This window comes from Trachemys scripta, chromosome 6 (assembly GCF_013100865.1).
Source record: "Trachemys scripta elegans isolate TJP31775 chromosome 6, CAS_Tse_1.0, whole genome shotgun sequence".
NCBI lineage: Eukaryota > Metazoa > Chordata > Testudines > Emydidae > Trachemys > Trachemys scripta.
This window is the reverse complement of record NC_048303.1, coordinates 39,497,455-39,512,716: the sequence shown is the minus strand read 5'-3', so window position 1 is coordinate 39,512,716 and position 15,262 is coordinate 39,497,455. Positions and strand designations below refer to the sequence as shown.

The 15,262-nt window shown below is 44.2% G+C and overlaps 1 protein-coding gene across 1 annotated transcript; it reads left to right on the top strand.

Moving 5' to 3' along the window:
- The first annotated feature begins 4,548 nt into the window (after positions 1-4,548).
- On the top strand, positions 4,549-13,666 carry CD180 (CD180 molecule). The gene is made up of 3 exons (XM_034774870.1): positions 4,549-4,832; positions 10,104-10,270; positions 11,058-13,666. Exons 1-3 carry the CDS (start codon positions 4,743-4,745, stop codon positions 12,787-12,789), a joined length of 1,989 nt encoding a protein of 662 aa, XP_034630761.1. The 5' UTR covers positions 4,549-4,742; the 3' UTR covers positions 12,790-13,666.
- Positions 13,667-15,262: the final 1,596 nt, after the last annotated feature.

The window sequence follows — 15,262 nt, the reverse complement described above, 5'->3', positions numbered from 1 at the left end:
GACAGACCCTGGTAGTCGGCAGGCAGGATTGAACCAGGGATCTCTGGAGCTTAGTGCATGTGCGTCTACCGCATGAGCTAAAAGCCAACTGACTGTTAGCTAAGGCTGTAGAGCAGACCCATTTTCTCTCTAAGTGGTCTCGGTACCACTAGATGGGACAGAACACCACACCCAGGAAGTGTGTGGGTTACACCTGCTCTGGATTTCAGCCTCATTTAGCCAAGCCCTCCGTGTGGAACACCTGGTAGTACCTTTGGCTACCCCCATAGCCACTGAATGGGGAGGCTTCGGTGTTCTACCTGTCGCATTAGTTTCATTTTAAGAAAGAAACGGCTGTGTCTGCTACCAGGCACAGCTAACAGAACAGACTGTGCTGCCTGGAGGCATTTTCTAAAGCGCTCAGCACTGGCCTAATATTGCTCCCATTGAAATAATTTCTTAATTAAGCCAAACTGTCCATCTTGGATTTGTTTTTACAGTGCCCTGCTCCCAGTCCCCCCAATATGTCTGAAATTCCCTTCCAAGGCAGAGCATCCACCCTCTCTACTTTCAAATCCCTCTTCCAAGCTCACAAACACTGAGTTCATGTTAGCAAAATTACTGAAAGAAAGGCCCTTCTCCTTTGGGTCTCCTAGCATGTTCTATATTGTCCATTTATTTAGAAGCTGCAAGCTCCTCGGGGCAGGGACTGTGTCATCTCCTGTGTCTTGTGGAGCACCAACTGCACTGTCGGCTTTAACACAGAAATAACAACCTAGTGAGAGCATGAGCATTTCAAAAGGAGGAAGGGCTCCTTTCCAAGAGGATGTGTCACCTGCAACTTGCTCACGTTTGTCACATGTTACCTCTCATGCTGCAGCTCTCCCCAGTCACCTCTTCACCCTCTCTCCTCTTCCCCTTTCCCAGCCTAGCAGGTTTTGATCACATTGTTCCCGGGCTGACTGCTAATGGAACACTGTCTACAAATTCTCTTGAATGCCGGCTTGGTTTCTTCTTCTTAAAGAACAATAGGGAACATATTCTAGCTCTAATTGAGCATAACCACAGTCAGGTGGAACAGTGAAGTGGTAATTCAAAGCATCTCAATTCCATTTGCTAAGCCAGGGAACTTGCGTCTGAAATGTACTGTACATGTTTCAGCTGAGAACAGGACAATTTGGGTATAAGGATTAGATCCAATTTAGACATGAGGGTTATTTTCCCCTGCTACAGTTATTAGACCAAATCCGTCCCTCACACCCCATGCAACATTAGTGAAAGAAATAGGCCCAGGTTAGCTATGGAGTAAGCAGGCACAATTCCACTGAAGGCAATGGAATTGTATCCACTTGTGCGAACAAAGTGAATTGGGCCCCATGGGGTTGCACAGGGGTAAAGTCAGAAAATCAGGCAATGTTGCAAGGACTAACGTCAGTCAGTTTGGGGTTTGTTTTTTTTTTTTTTTCTATTTGCATTCTTGTATTTTTTATATGTAATCACAAAGTGCTATGAATCTCAAGCCCTGCCGTTTTGTTTTCAGCTGTGGCTGTGCAGTGAGAAACACTATTAAAAGGGGAAATGCTTTAGCTTTTCAGCCAAGCAGCAGCCCACAGCCGAGGACAACTGGGGGCCAGCCTGCTGGTTCAGCAATAGTAAAATGTGCAAACTCTCAAATTCAAGCTGTAGGCTCTGTCCTTCACTCCTCAGAAAGTAAGGGCTGGGGGGCAATACTGAATTTTCATTTTATTTTAAATGCAGCCACCCTTCCCCTTCTCTCTGTCAATGAATTTCACCCCAGCTTCCTCCCCACCCCCACTAATCTTTATCCCTTCTTCCAAACTGCCCAGGACCCCTGTAGCCCTTTTTCTATTCCACTGAGCCTCAGTAGCGTCCCTCATGGGAGAGCAGAGATTAGACCTGGTTGTACTAAATGCAAAGCAGATTGTTAACTGTAGTTCCTGCTCTGTCGCTCTCTCTGGCTTGCAGGCAGACAGGCTGAATGTATTCAGCCTGGACTGTCTAGTAGCAACACACAAGGTCTGCCTACTGTGAGTAATCATGGAAGAAATGGCTGACAACAGTACAGAAGTCACCCTTTTGTTTGGCAATGCTTCCTCAAATTCAGTTCTGCAATAGCCAGCAATACAGTAACACCACTCTTTATAAAACAGCCAAAATTTCTCTCAGATAAAACCTTCTGCTAGATCTCTCTGTGCATTCAGGTCTGATAGATGTTATCTGGCTGGTTAGACTGTAAACTCCTTGGCAGCAACCATTCTGCACCTTGTCCAGGGTGTCTTGTACAGGGCTGAGTATTGTTCTCTCCTAACAAACAAACAGCAGCAATCATTCAAATAATCTACCAACTCAGTCCCATGCAGCTCAGATTGGAGATGATTTTTTCCATAGTCATGGGTTTTAAGTTTCTAAAGCCCAGAGGCTGAGATTTTAAATGCTGTGTAAGGGGATTTAGATGCTCAATTCCCATAAAAAATATACTATGAATCAGGTATCCAAATCCCATAGGCAGCTTTCAAAAATGTCATACAAAGAGGATCAACATACTGTAAATATATCCTATACCGAATGCAACAGTCCTCCATAAACTCATGGTCTGGTGTCCCTGTTTGCAGATCATGGATATTCTGTCTACATCAAGTGATGATGGGTAACTAAAGCATCAGGTGTGAAGATGAATGTTCCTATAAAAGCCAGCAAGGAGGGAATAAGGAATTTGAAGAAGAATTCAAAGGTAATTCAATGTGTAAAGACTCTCTTAATTGGCCAGAGTGCTGCTGAGTATAAATGTATTGCTTTGGCGAGGGAATCCTGCTTGGCTAGATGTGTCACATGGCTACAAGATCATAATTTTAAAAATATATACATCATGGCTGATTTATCCTCATATGGTAGCATGACCTCCACAGCACCCCTTTCTGGCCCACAGCTCTGCCTTCATTGCCCCCAAATTCATGACTGCCTCCCTCTGCCCTTATTTTGGGGGTCAATCGAGAAGCGCACGTTCTCCCCCATTTGGGATTGTCGGACAGGATAGTCTCATCTCACAGCACCCTCCATGGCAAGACTCAGCCTTGCAACGACTCTGCCACACTCTCCTCGTTGGGACTTCCATGGTCTGTGGTGGTGAGTTGACCCTCTTGCCAGGTAACTCTAACTAAAGTCTCACCCCTTCTAGGGTACCCAAAGTCCAAATTAAGTGCATAGGAATGTAAATTCTTCTGAGCTCAGTCCCTGAGAGACTCTTCACCTCTTCCTGAGCTCTGCAGAGCTTTTTCCCAGGGCTTTCTCCCTAGATGTCTAGCTCCTGCCATACCACTGACCTTCAAATTTTCTCCCCGGGAGTCCATCTCCTAGCCTGATTCTCTCCAGGCTGGGTCTGAGCTTGTCCCTGGTCTACCCCCGGGCTGGCTGGCTGTGGCGTTGGTCTTCTCCCAGGCCTACTTCAAGAGTGTCCTTTGCCCCTGTTACCTTCTCACCTCAGGGCTAGTCCCAGGATATAAGTCGCCTCCCCCAGCTCCTCCATGGTTCCTTTCCCAGGGAGAGACCAGAGACTCCAAAACTACCTCTCTCCTGGGTTGGTTCCCCATCTGCCTTAGCATCTCCCTGGTAAGTTCCGCTCCTCCCCTCCTGAGCATGCCCTCTCCAGGTGTAAGCAATAGGCCTGCTCCAGCTGTTCATTAAAACCTTTTCATCTGAATTTCAAAGGTGCTGTCCACCTGCAGCTCCCCATTGATTTCAGTGCTGAGTATGTGGCAGTGCTCAGCACTTCTGTAAATCAAGCCTCTCGTATTGAGGAGCTTAAATAGAGATTTAGAAGCCTAATTTTAGGCATCCAGGTTTCAATATTTTAGTTCATACTAGAGCAGATTTGAAAATTTGGGGGAGGGGTTCTTGCAGAAAGTGTGTGGGAGGGAAGGGGTTGCAGAAATTCAAATACCAATTTCATCCTTTCATAGACTTCCCTGACCCTCATAACTGATACAGCGCCCTTTATTGGATATGGAAGAGACATAAGATCTCTGGAAAGTTAAAATAGAAGAACCCCACTCATGTTAAATTTATTGGTGAAAAACACAATCCTAAACCTCCTGATTCCTTTCTCTAGGAGACAATTTCTGCTCTGATGCCTACTTTACATTGGTGTAACACCACTGACTTCAGTGTAGCTATTCCTGATTTACCGAATGGTCTTGTGGATCACGCACTGGACAAGGACACAGAAGATCTGGGTTCTAACCCTGGCACTGCCTCTGGCCTGTTGTGTGATCGCAGGCAGTCACGCACACTCTGTGCCTCAGTTTCCCCCTCTGTAAAATGGGAATAAAGATACTGACCTTTGTAAAATGTTTTCAGCGCTGCTGATGCAAAGTACTCTATAAGAGCTAATTGTTATTATTTATACCCATATAAACAAGATCAGTATCAGTCATAGGTTTGTCCTGATTGGATCCCTCCATTTTCATTTTCTAGATAAGCTCTGGGCCCACAAGACATCACTTCTGTATCAGTCATTTGAATGACTATATTTAAAACAGGGAACTTCCCCTTTCAAGCTGTGATTGTGATTTCACCATGCTAAGCCAGAGAGGTTTATCAAACTTTTTTTTTCTTTTTCTTCCTTTGCCATTTAATTAATTTCTAGCCAACTGTTTCAGTTTATCTTGGTTTTGCTGTCCTGTTTTGCTTTCATTAAGAGAAGATAACACAAGATCATCTGAGTTTAGAAGCCATCTAATGCCTTAATGGCTTGCCAGATATATTGGTTGATTTTGATGGGGCTTTTCTGTGTTCGCTGCGAAGTATCTGAGCCTGTAGATACGATGTGCACTGAGGTGAGTGATAGTTATTTCTTTCTCTTGAGGCAAGGGTGTTATATATGTACAAAATCAATAATGAAGCTTTGGTGATTATTTGCATGCTAATATCTGATCGCTTTGAAGTGCAGGGAGATTTTTTTTTGGCTGGGGGGTGTCCAGAAGCCTCGAACTGGGAAAGTAAGGCAGGTCTTTTCAGACACACACTGTGACACTGCTCAGGCACTAATATGACCCTTTTATATGGGATCCTTCTGTATCTGCCAGAAACTGACAGTTTTTTATACATTTCATAATGCTTTGGGCATATTGAAATCTCACGTGCATGTCTACAGCAAGATATCAGAGCTGAAAAGAGAACAGGTTATAAGGGGTTTCTTTCCTACCATTTGGGTCCAAGAATTTGTATACACCAGAACAAATGGGCAAGACGATGATTCTCTTTCATGTAGTGGGCAGTTGTAGCTGAGCAGATATATGATTCCAAACCAGAGCAATAATAAAAGGAAATACCAGCCACTCCTTAGTTCTTTTTGTCTGGTCTGGTTCGTTTTAAATTGAAAGGACAGGGGAAGAGAGCAGAGAGGAAGAATGAAGGCAAGATGCTTCTCAGGGTTCTTTTAGTTGAGGGGGTGGGGGGGAGGAAAGAGACTCATAGGAATTTCCCTCATATTTTATGTGCCACAGAGGCCTATAATAGATTCTTTGCTTTATTGAAGTTGTACAACTCCCATAATCCTCCTAATTGTGCAAAACTGTACCGTGAGGGGAATTTCCTCCTCTGCTCCATCTGGAGACCAGTTTCTGCCCTGAAGCGGGAGGGCTGATCGCTCTTGTAATTTTATTTGAAATGGCATAACGCAGGCACACTTCTCATTTACATCAGCAGCTAAACCTTTCTTTTCTTCCTTAAATCTTACTCAGCCATTCGCCCCAATAACAAGCTAGGGTAGCGAGTTCCACCGGTTAATTATAAAGTGCGTAAAAGCAGTGTTTTTCTCCCATCAGTCTGGAATGTATTGGTTTTTCTTAGGTCTGTATTTGACATTTCCCTTAAGTGATCATCTAGGAACTTCTAAATTAGAACTGTCTCTTGTTATTTAATTTGGGGATAGAGCACAGGGGAGCTACATATTTGCTGTCACTCTACGGTTATTTTATATACTTCTTTATATCTCCGGTTATTCATAACTCCTGTTTGTGGCTCTACTGTCCGTATTTGTATTACTTGCAAAATTCCTACAGAGTAAAGAAAATGTTGAGTGACCTAGGAATAATTGGACCCTCTGCTTGTAAAGAAATGGAATTATTTTGTTACAAGTCAGTTTGCAGCAATAGCTTTCTGTCACAGATCCTAGTGAGCATGGCCTGTCGGCCACCCACTGGGATTGCTCTGGGGGGAATACAAGCCTTTCTGCACTGGATCTCCTGGGGTGTTAAGCTTTTAGTGCCTAGGAAATGTGGCAGAGAGGCCAAGGGAGGAACCAGTGCTGTAGCCTTCCAAGGCTCAGGCTATTACCCTCTCTCAGAAATGGGGCTCCTCAGCCCACCTGCCCTAGATGCCCCCAGGACCAGCAGACTCCCAAGATACCCCAGTTACTCAAACACACCCCTCTCACAGAACTCCAACCCCAAAGGTGCATAGCATCCGTTCCAAAGCTTACCGCTCTCAGGGGTACGCAGTAGTTGTGCAATGGTTAACATACAGAGATACACTTTGTTCAGAGTTGGTCACCTCTATGCCCTTTTACATTTATGTAAAGCACAGGAGAGTACAGACCATACAAAACAATAAGCACTGAATGTATGTCCCTGTCCAGGGGTGCTGAAATTAGGAGTGATGGCGGTGCAGCCATACCCCCTGGCTTGAAGGAGTAATAACAAACAGCAAATATATGGTTTCTTCCATCAGCCTAGCTACTAATTCTTAGGAAGGTGGATTACCTGCACCAATGATGGGAGAACCCATCTTCTTGACATAGGTAGTATCTACACTGAGGTGCTGCAATGGCACAGCTGTCCCACTGTAGCATTTTATGCGTAGACGTACTTGAAATAATCCAATAATCATTTTGGTTGTACATTGAAGAACTGCTTTTTTCAACACAAATGATTTTTAAATAACGCTTCTCCTAGTTAGTAAGCCAGTAACATTAAGAAATCTTGTGGTCCAATTGGCACATTTTGGAACCATTGCTAGTAGGGCGTATTGAGATGTGGTTAAGTAAATAAAAATAGTTCCACCTCAGAGCCTCCTGCCAGGATCTCATAGTGGCAGTCAAATCAAGATTTCCCAACATAGAGCAAGCTCCTCACCCCTGCTCCATCTCCTTTACAAAGAGGCAAAGTGGTATAAAGGCAATCTCAAATTCCAGGATCTGGCTAGGGCAGTATTCCCCCACTGCAGGAACTGGGAAAGAGTCCCTCACAAATGCTGGTTTTGTGGGCAGGAAGCCACATAGCTGGGGGCAAGAAGGACATGTCAAAGTCAGGACTGAAGCAAGCAGTGCTGCATCCCATAAGGCAATGAACGGAGGATGCTGTAACTTAGGCCCTCAGGACTGTATAATTTATTACAGGAGTCCCAGAGCTGCCCAAGATCAGGAGGGGCACCATTGGCGGCGACTCCATGGGTGCTCCAGGGCTGGAGCACCCACTTACGGTCCCCCTATCAGCTCCTCCCCCCCATCCATTCCCAGTACTTCCCTCCTGCCGGCAGGCCCAGCAAGTCACCACCTCCCCATCTCTGTCAGCATCTCCTGGGGAAGAATCAGGAGTAGAGCACCCTTCAGCACTTTGAAAAGTTGGCACCTGTGGAGGGCACCTTAGGCTATGTCTAGTACCGTGGTAAGTTGACCTACGCTACGCAACTCCAGCTACGTGAATAATGTAGCTGGAGTCGACATACCTTAGGCTGAGTTACCGCTGGGGGTTGCCGGGAGAAACTTTCCTGTCGACTTACCTTACTCTTCTCGTCGGGGGTAGAGTACAGGAGTTGACTGGAGAGCAGTCGGCTCTCGATTTGGCGGGTCTTCACTAGACCTGCTAAATCAACTGCGGGTGGATCGATCTCAGAATGTCGATCCCAGCTGTAATGTAGACATACCTTAGTTTCTCCTCAGTTTTGAGTACTGTGCTGCACCTCTTAGAGACTTGTCCACTTGGGCTGGCCCAGATGTTTTATCACCCATGGCAGAAAATGTATTTGGTACTCCCCTGCAGCTACATAAAAGGCACAAGAAAACACACACACACACACACACCAAAAAAAAAAAACCAACCACCCAAAAAATGGGGATTTTTGGCACACTGAACGTTGGTGCCCTGAATGATCACCCAGCCACCCATTGCCCCCAGTTTCATAATCAAACGTAATGAAAAAAGTGTTAGTTTAGTTCTCCATTTGGCAAAATTGTGAAATTCTCAGCACCGCTGTATAGCAATTCAATAGTCCATAGTTTATTACACGACACCATTAAAATTATTCACTAATGCAAGGTGAAGCCCACACTCTCCTTGCATCACACATCTATAGGCTGATCGAAAAACAGTAATGGTTTATAATTGGAAGTGTGTAGATTATCAGCTACTAATAGACTGATACCTGCTCTTAAGTCTGTCTGGCTTCTCTTGGAGTCTGGGGTTGTTACATTAGCAATAGTTTCCAATGAATGTATTACTGTCCAATAATAGAAATTCTCTATTAAAGAACAGAATAGGGTTGGTCCAAATATTTTTATATCCAAAATTTCAATGAAAAACTGGGAAAAAATTAAAATGTTCACAACTTTTTCTTTCTGTTTTGGACCAGCACTTGTACAGATCTATTCTTCCTTCAAAGCTTATCTGTATTTTCTGTAGCAAGTTGAGAGTTATTTTATTTAAGATTTTAGACAATGCCAGTTATATTTAATCTCACCATTTGAGAATCTGTGGAGCAGGCTGGGAAATCTTCAAAGGATTTCTTCTCTCCTTGGAGCTAATTTCAACAGTAATTAAGAGTCTTTGAGGAGACAACGTAGTCTTTCTGAAGATTCTTTTAAGAAACAAGGCCTTGTCTTACTTAAATGAAGGCTTGAAGTCCTCTGGTGAGTGGCTGCCTCTTCCCTGTGCTCTTATTCCATTGTTTCTGACTGGCAGCCATTCCTTAGGCATTGATTCCATTGCACTTGTGAATGTCAGCCTGTTTGCTAGGCGGTGATCATGGGTTTGAAGCCTGAAATAAAGTTGGACTTTTCATGCATCTCTTTTTCACACAGTCACACAGATCAGCCTACTGAGCACTGTGCTTGAGAGTGCATAACATCCTTGTGTTTTGATTGACAATATAGTCTCCTATGAAGTCAGAGGCAGGTCTGGTATATTATAATGAATCCCCCGGTTTTAACTTTGGAGAGGTGAATATATCTGCATAAGAGACAGATTATTCCATTTCCCACTTAGACTGAAAAGTCTTTAAAAGAATTTAAAAGTCTCAGTTTCTCAGATATTAATTTTTGTCCAGTTTCAGCTAACTGTGCGAAGCAGTCCCTTGCTGTGAGTATAAACACAGCTCAGTTCCTTTTTATTTGAGCAGACATTTTCTGTTATAACACAATATTTTTGCACTCTGAGCCAAGCTCTCTTTGCAAGATCTTCATAACTCCCTAGTTCTTATTTTACAGTGAGCCTTGTTACAAGACCCATGGATTATTTATTGGGGATTAATAATTCATACTGTCCTTGGTTAATGAAATACAGAATGATGTGCACTTATTATTAGCATAAAAGATCCAAGCCTGTGGTTTAAAAACTGCATTCCATGAAGTCCCAGGATTGCTTATTTCAGGTTGATATTAAGATTTCATATGTTGCCGATAGGCTCCTATTCTGCTTTCCTGCTGCTGATCCGCCCCACTCCCACTTCCATCCTTGCAGAATCCAGCAGTTTGGGTTTTTTTAATTGAACTCAGTTTCCTCACCATTAGGCACCTGGGTTTTGGTGGATTAATAGCTCTTTCTTCACTCACTTCACTGCTATCCAGACCTTTAATCTTTAAGGGGGGATTGTTTGTTTTTAAATACAATGCTACATTAAGGTTTTTGCATTGTTCTAATTCAAGGTTTTGGAATACAGTGGGATGTGACCAGGTATTGTAAGTGCTATAAGATATGTTTTGACTGTTTTTAAATGATTTATTTCTAAGGCAGCTGCTTGGTAGAATGTGCATGTCAGAGCTTCATGTTTACATTCACAGTATGCCTGTATCTGTGTTTTTAATAATATATATATGTATATAATTTCCACAGGTTATAGCCAACAAAAGCTATAGCTGTGAAGATTTAGGACTGAGAGAGATTCCTGAAAGACTTCCAGCCACAACAGAAATCCTTGACTTCAGCTTTAATTTGCTTTCTTCCCTTCACAATTCAACCTTCAGCAAGCTAAAGAATCTGGTATATTTAGACTTAACAAGGTATTGGAAATCTTTGTCACTTCCACTGATCACAAAAGTCATAACTTATTTTGAATCTGCCATTGCTTACATGCCCTTATTTCAACCTTTTGCAATACTAATAAAGAACTGAAGGCTTCCATAGTATACCATGGCAACCATCTTCACAGCAGAACCTTCAGAGACCCTTGCAGACAACTGTTGCATTGTCTTGCCAATTAAGAATGCCTAGCTATTTGGAAATAGCTTTTTTCTGGGCTCTCTCCTGTTAAGGCCTGGAGTTATTGGACCATTTGCAGGAATGGGTGAAACCTTCACATCCTATTATTTATGTTAGCACCAACAAATTTGCTGTAGGAAACATCTCCCCTGCTTTTCCATGAAAATATCATTCATGAAATGTGGGGAGAAGGAGATTCTAGCCTTGTAAGAACTACCCTTATTATAGGGATAAGATTTTGATTGTGTTGATTAGGGAAGGGAAACCTCCCTTACTTAGCAGGTCTCTGTGTGACTTTCATGAACAACGTCACAGTCAGGACCTCCACACCCAATCAGCCCTAGACAGTTTTCACTTCCCATTATGGCCTCTTTTTATCTGAGTTTAAAATGTAGGGGGCTTGTGAATATCAGCTATATGCTGCCAGCAAAGAATAATAGCTTTTAAGTCAAGGAAGACCATAGTTCATTGGGCTTTCTTTGTATGTGAGATTGCATTTCGATTGTTGTTTTTAAATGACCATGTAATAGTGGGAAAATTTTATCAGATTGATTAGTAACGTCATTGGATTATTCTGTTCTTTTCAAGGTGTCAAATTAACTGGGTGTACGAAGGTGCCTTTCAAAGCAATGCTTATCTGAATGTTATTGTCTTGACTGGAAATCTACTCATGTTTCTGGCTGACACAGCATTTGTTGGCCCACAGTCTCTGAAGCATCTTGTCTTAACTCAGACAGGTCTAACCAGCTTAGCATTTATTCCAATGCAGAATCTGGATAATTTAGAGACTTTTGACTTGGGCAGCAATCATATCTCCTCACTGCAGCTCCCTCCAAGCTTTCCAACCAGAAACCTCAAATACCTTGATTTTCAAATGAACAACATACAAAGAATAGCAGCAAAAGACATAGATATTCTGCTGCAGACAAAGAATTTAACTCTGATCTTGAAGGGCAATGATATTATACACATTGAAGCTGGGGCGTTCCAGCCCAACTTATTTTACAGCTTGGACTTTGGAGGTTGCATTGACATTTCTGTGGTTTTAGCAGGGATGCAGGAAACCAGAATCCATACTCTTTGGTTGGGGACATTTGAGGATGCAGAAAATGGGCTTCCCATAAACTCTACTATGCTTCTGAACCTGTGCAATATCTCTGTGGTGGATATCAGTCTGCAAAAGCGGCATTTCCTTCATTTGACTGCTGCCACATTTCAGTGTTTGAGCAAACTCCAAAGGCTGGATCTGACTCACACCTACATCAGCATGTTACCTCCTGACATCAGTGGCATGAACATGTTGGAAGAATTAATTCTCAATAGGAACGCCTTTAAGCACATGTGCAACATTAGCTCCACCGCCTTCCCCTCCCTCACCCACCTCCATATCAGAGAAAATGCTGAGAATCTGGACTTAGGCTCTGGCTGTTTAAAAACACTGTCAAAACTTCAACACCTGGATTTAAGCCACAGTTACATAGAAAATTTAGACTGCTGCAGCAACCAGCTAAAAGGCCTGAGTGGATTACAGCACCTGAATCTGAGCTACAACAAGCAGCTTCAGCTCCAAGATTTGGCCTTTAAGGAAGGTGCTAACCTGGAGCTCCTGGATTTAGCTTTTACACGTCTTCACATCAATGCTTCCCAGGGTCCTTTCCGCAATCTGCATCTCTTGCATGTCCTGAACCTTTCTTATTCCTATATCGATACCAACATTCAGCACCTTTTACAGGGGCTGCAAAACCTTTTCCTGTTGAACCTTAGGGGGAATAAGTTTCAGTCAGGGACCATTCTGAATGGAAATCTCTTTCACCAGGTACCCAGTTTAGAGGTGTTAATTTTATCATTCTGTGATCTGACAGCTATACAAAACCAAGCATTTCACACCCTCAAGAAGCTAAAGCAGGTTGACCTGAGCCACAACAAGCTTATTGCATTCAGCACAGATGCATTTTCCAATCTCAAGAGCATCTATCTCAATTTTGCCAATAATAGGATCCATATTATACCACGTGACATGTTAACTAACTTATCCGGCCAGAGTATAATCAATTTAAGTTACAATCCACTGGAATGCACCTGCTCTAATATTGGTTTAATAACTTGGTACAAGCAGAATATGGATAAAATTGAAGACCCTGAAGGGACAGTGTGTAGTGAGCCCAAAGCTCTAGCAGGTGCTAAGCTGTCCACTGTAACACTCTCCTGTGGGATCAGTGTTGCAGGAATTGTTTGCACTGTGCTGGGTTTGATATTGCTTGTTGCTGTTATCTTGGTTTGGGTCACATGCTTTTTAAAGAGAAATTACCAACAACTCTAAGTGAAAGATGGCTCCACAACAGTCATTTTTAAATAAAGGAAGAAAGGACAGTTACTAGACAGATTCTGAAGAAAAGATAATTGTTCCTACTTGTTGCTTTGTTCCTGGGCAATACGCCTTTTAACATTAGTATTGCATGCCCCGTTCACATTCTTAGCAATTGATTAAAGAAAAATTACTATGAAAAAACAAACCAGGGCCAGATCCTGTGAAGAACTTTAGCCACACAAGTAACAGAGTAGGGCCCTGATCTATGACAAGGGCTCCTAGGCTCTCTGGTAATACAAACAATAATAAATAGTCCCATTGAAGTCTGCCACTAGTCCTCAACTATAAGCTAGCACTGGGGCCTCAGGCAGCTGAGTGAGCTAGGGGAATGTCACCAAGGAGGAAAGGCGTGAGAAATGAAGTGGGAATACTGGTTCCCCCAAATGAATGGGCTGCTCTGAAGTCAGAATTTAGAAACCGGTGCTATCTGAATGGCTGAGGCAATAGCACGGCTGGTCCTGCACACATGGTTGCTCTAAAAGAAAATTAGACTGGCCTCTTTCCTGATCATTGTTCACTGAATCACTGGGTGTAGGTGAGATGCAAGGCCTTATTTCTTGCCCCCAAACGTGGTGGGCAAGGGTTTGTGGGGAATCAGGGGCAGCTTGTAGGGGGAAATCAGGGCAATCTGAGGAACTTTGCAGTCAGTGGCCAGAAGGGAACTTTTATCAGGGAATATCTAGGCACAATAGTTCATGTCTTGTCTACTAGCCTGTCACCCATATCTCTTCCATACAGGGGCGGTTCCAGGCAACAGCGCAGCAAGCACGTGCCTGGGGCAGCGAGCCGCGAGGGGCAGCCTGCTTGTCGCTGTGAGGGCGGCAGTCAGGCAGCCTTCAGCGGCACGCCTGCGGGAGGTCCGCTGGTCCAGCGGCTTTGGTGGCAATTTGCCGGCGGGTATGCCGAATCTGCGTTACCAGCAGACCTCCCGCAGGCATGCCACCGAAAGCTGCCTGACTGCCATGCTTGGGGCGGCAAAATACATAGAGCCACCCGTGCTTCCATATTAACTCCTCCTCCTCCCTTAGCTCCTGTCCACTTCCTTTCCCACCAATAGCCCCTCACCTTTTCCTCAATAGCTCCTGGCACCCCTTTCCACCTCTCACCCCACCATTTCCCCCCCATCAGCAGCTCAACCCCCCTGCTGCAGCACTGACCGTGCTGCAGCCAGTTCCTCCTCTCTGCTGGGCCTGGAAAAGCAGGAGGAATAGAGCAGGCAGAGAGGCTGCAGGTACATGAGAGAGGGGGCCGGTGTGTGTGTGTCACAGGACCTTTATGCATTTTGCAGTACTGAACATGTGATGATTTAATGAGTAAATATTGTTTATTTTCTCCATATACTAATTGTGGAGCATTTGTAACAGGGGTCGTGACAATGAGAATGCACCTTCACAGCTGGGCTTGTACGGGGGGAAATAACTGAGCCAACAATGCAGCTGTGATTGTGAAATGCAGTAATAATGACAGCCAGGGCCAGGCATTTCCTGAAAGTTGATGGCCAGCTGTTTTCAATTCCTCCAACTGCCAGGAAGTGCCCAAAGCTGGAGGTCATTACTGTTCAAATGAGTCACTCTCCTCAGAGCAGAGATGTGGATCCTTATCTGTAATGCCCTTTACTGAGGGGCTAGAGAGGATTCAATCACTCACAGGTTAATTTCTCAGCCCAGCAGGAGCCCCATCCCACCTCCCGGCTCCTGCTTCCACTCCCCAGGCAAGCAGCACCCTTCCCTCTCCCTTTGAGGGGGAACCAGGGAGAGCTAAATAGGTTTCCTTGTGGCTCACAGCCCCCCTAACTTCCCTGCTTCTGGCATGTTGCAGGTTCTCCCAATTCAACCTGCCTCCCGTCTGCTGGTTCATGGACTGAGGGAGGGGTCAGGAATATGCAGCAAAAAGATGGGTCATGTCAAGAGGTCAGATAAAGTGAAGAGGGAGGGAGATTTCTGTGTGGGGACCATCTCCACCCAAACCTCACCTTGCCATTCAAGCAGCCAGAAATTCTCCTTGCTCCCCAGGACCACTCCTCAGCTGAAATCACAGATATCACAGTTATATGTTGCACTTACATAACACCTTTTGTCAGAGGAACTCAGAGGTTAGTCTCACCTCCCCTTGACAGATGCATGAACGGAGGCAGAGAAGTTAAGAAACTGGCCTCAGGTCACATAATGTGTCAGTAGCAGAGGTGGGGAAAGCACCCACATACCATGAATCCCAGTTTTTCTTCTCAGTTTTGGTTTCAATGCTCTGCAGTGCACTATTGTAGTGGCATGGGCAGTGGGATAGGATAGTTGCTCAAGTACCCAGGGTCCAGAGCAGGATTTTATTCAGAGCCGCTAGCCCCTCCCACTTCCTGCACCATTGAGGCTACTCTGCTATTTTTAGTGCACTAGCTTGATCAAAGCTGATTCACATACGTCTACCGAGC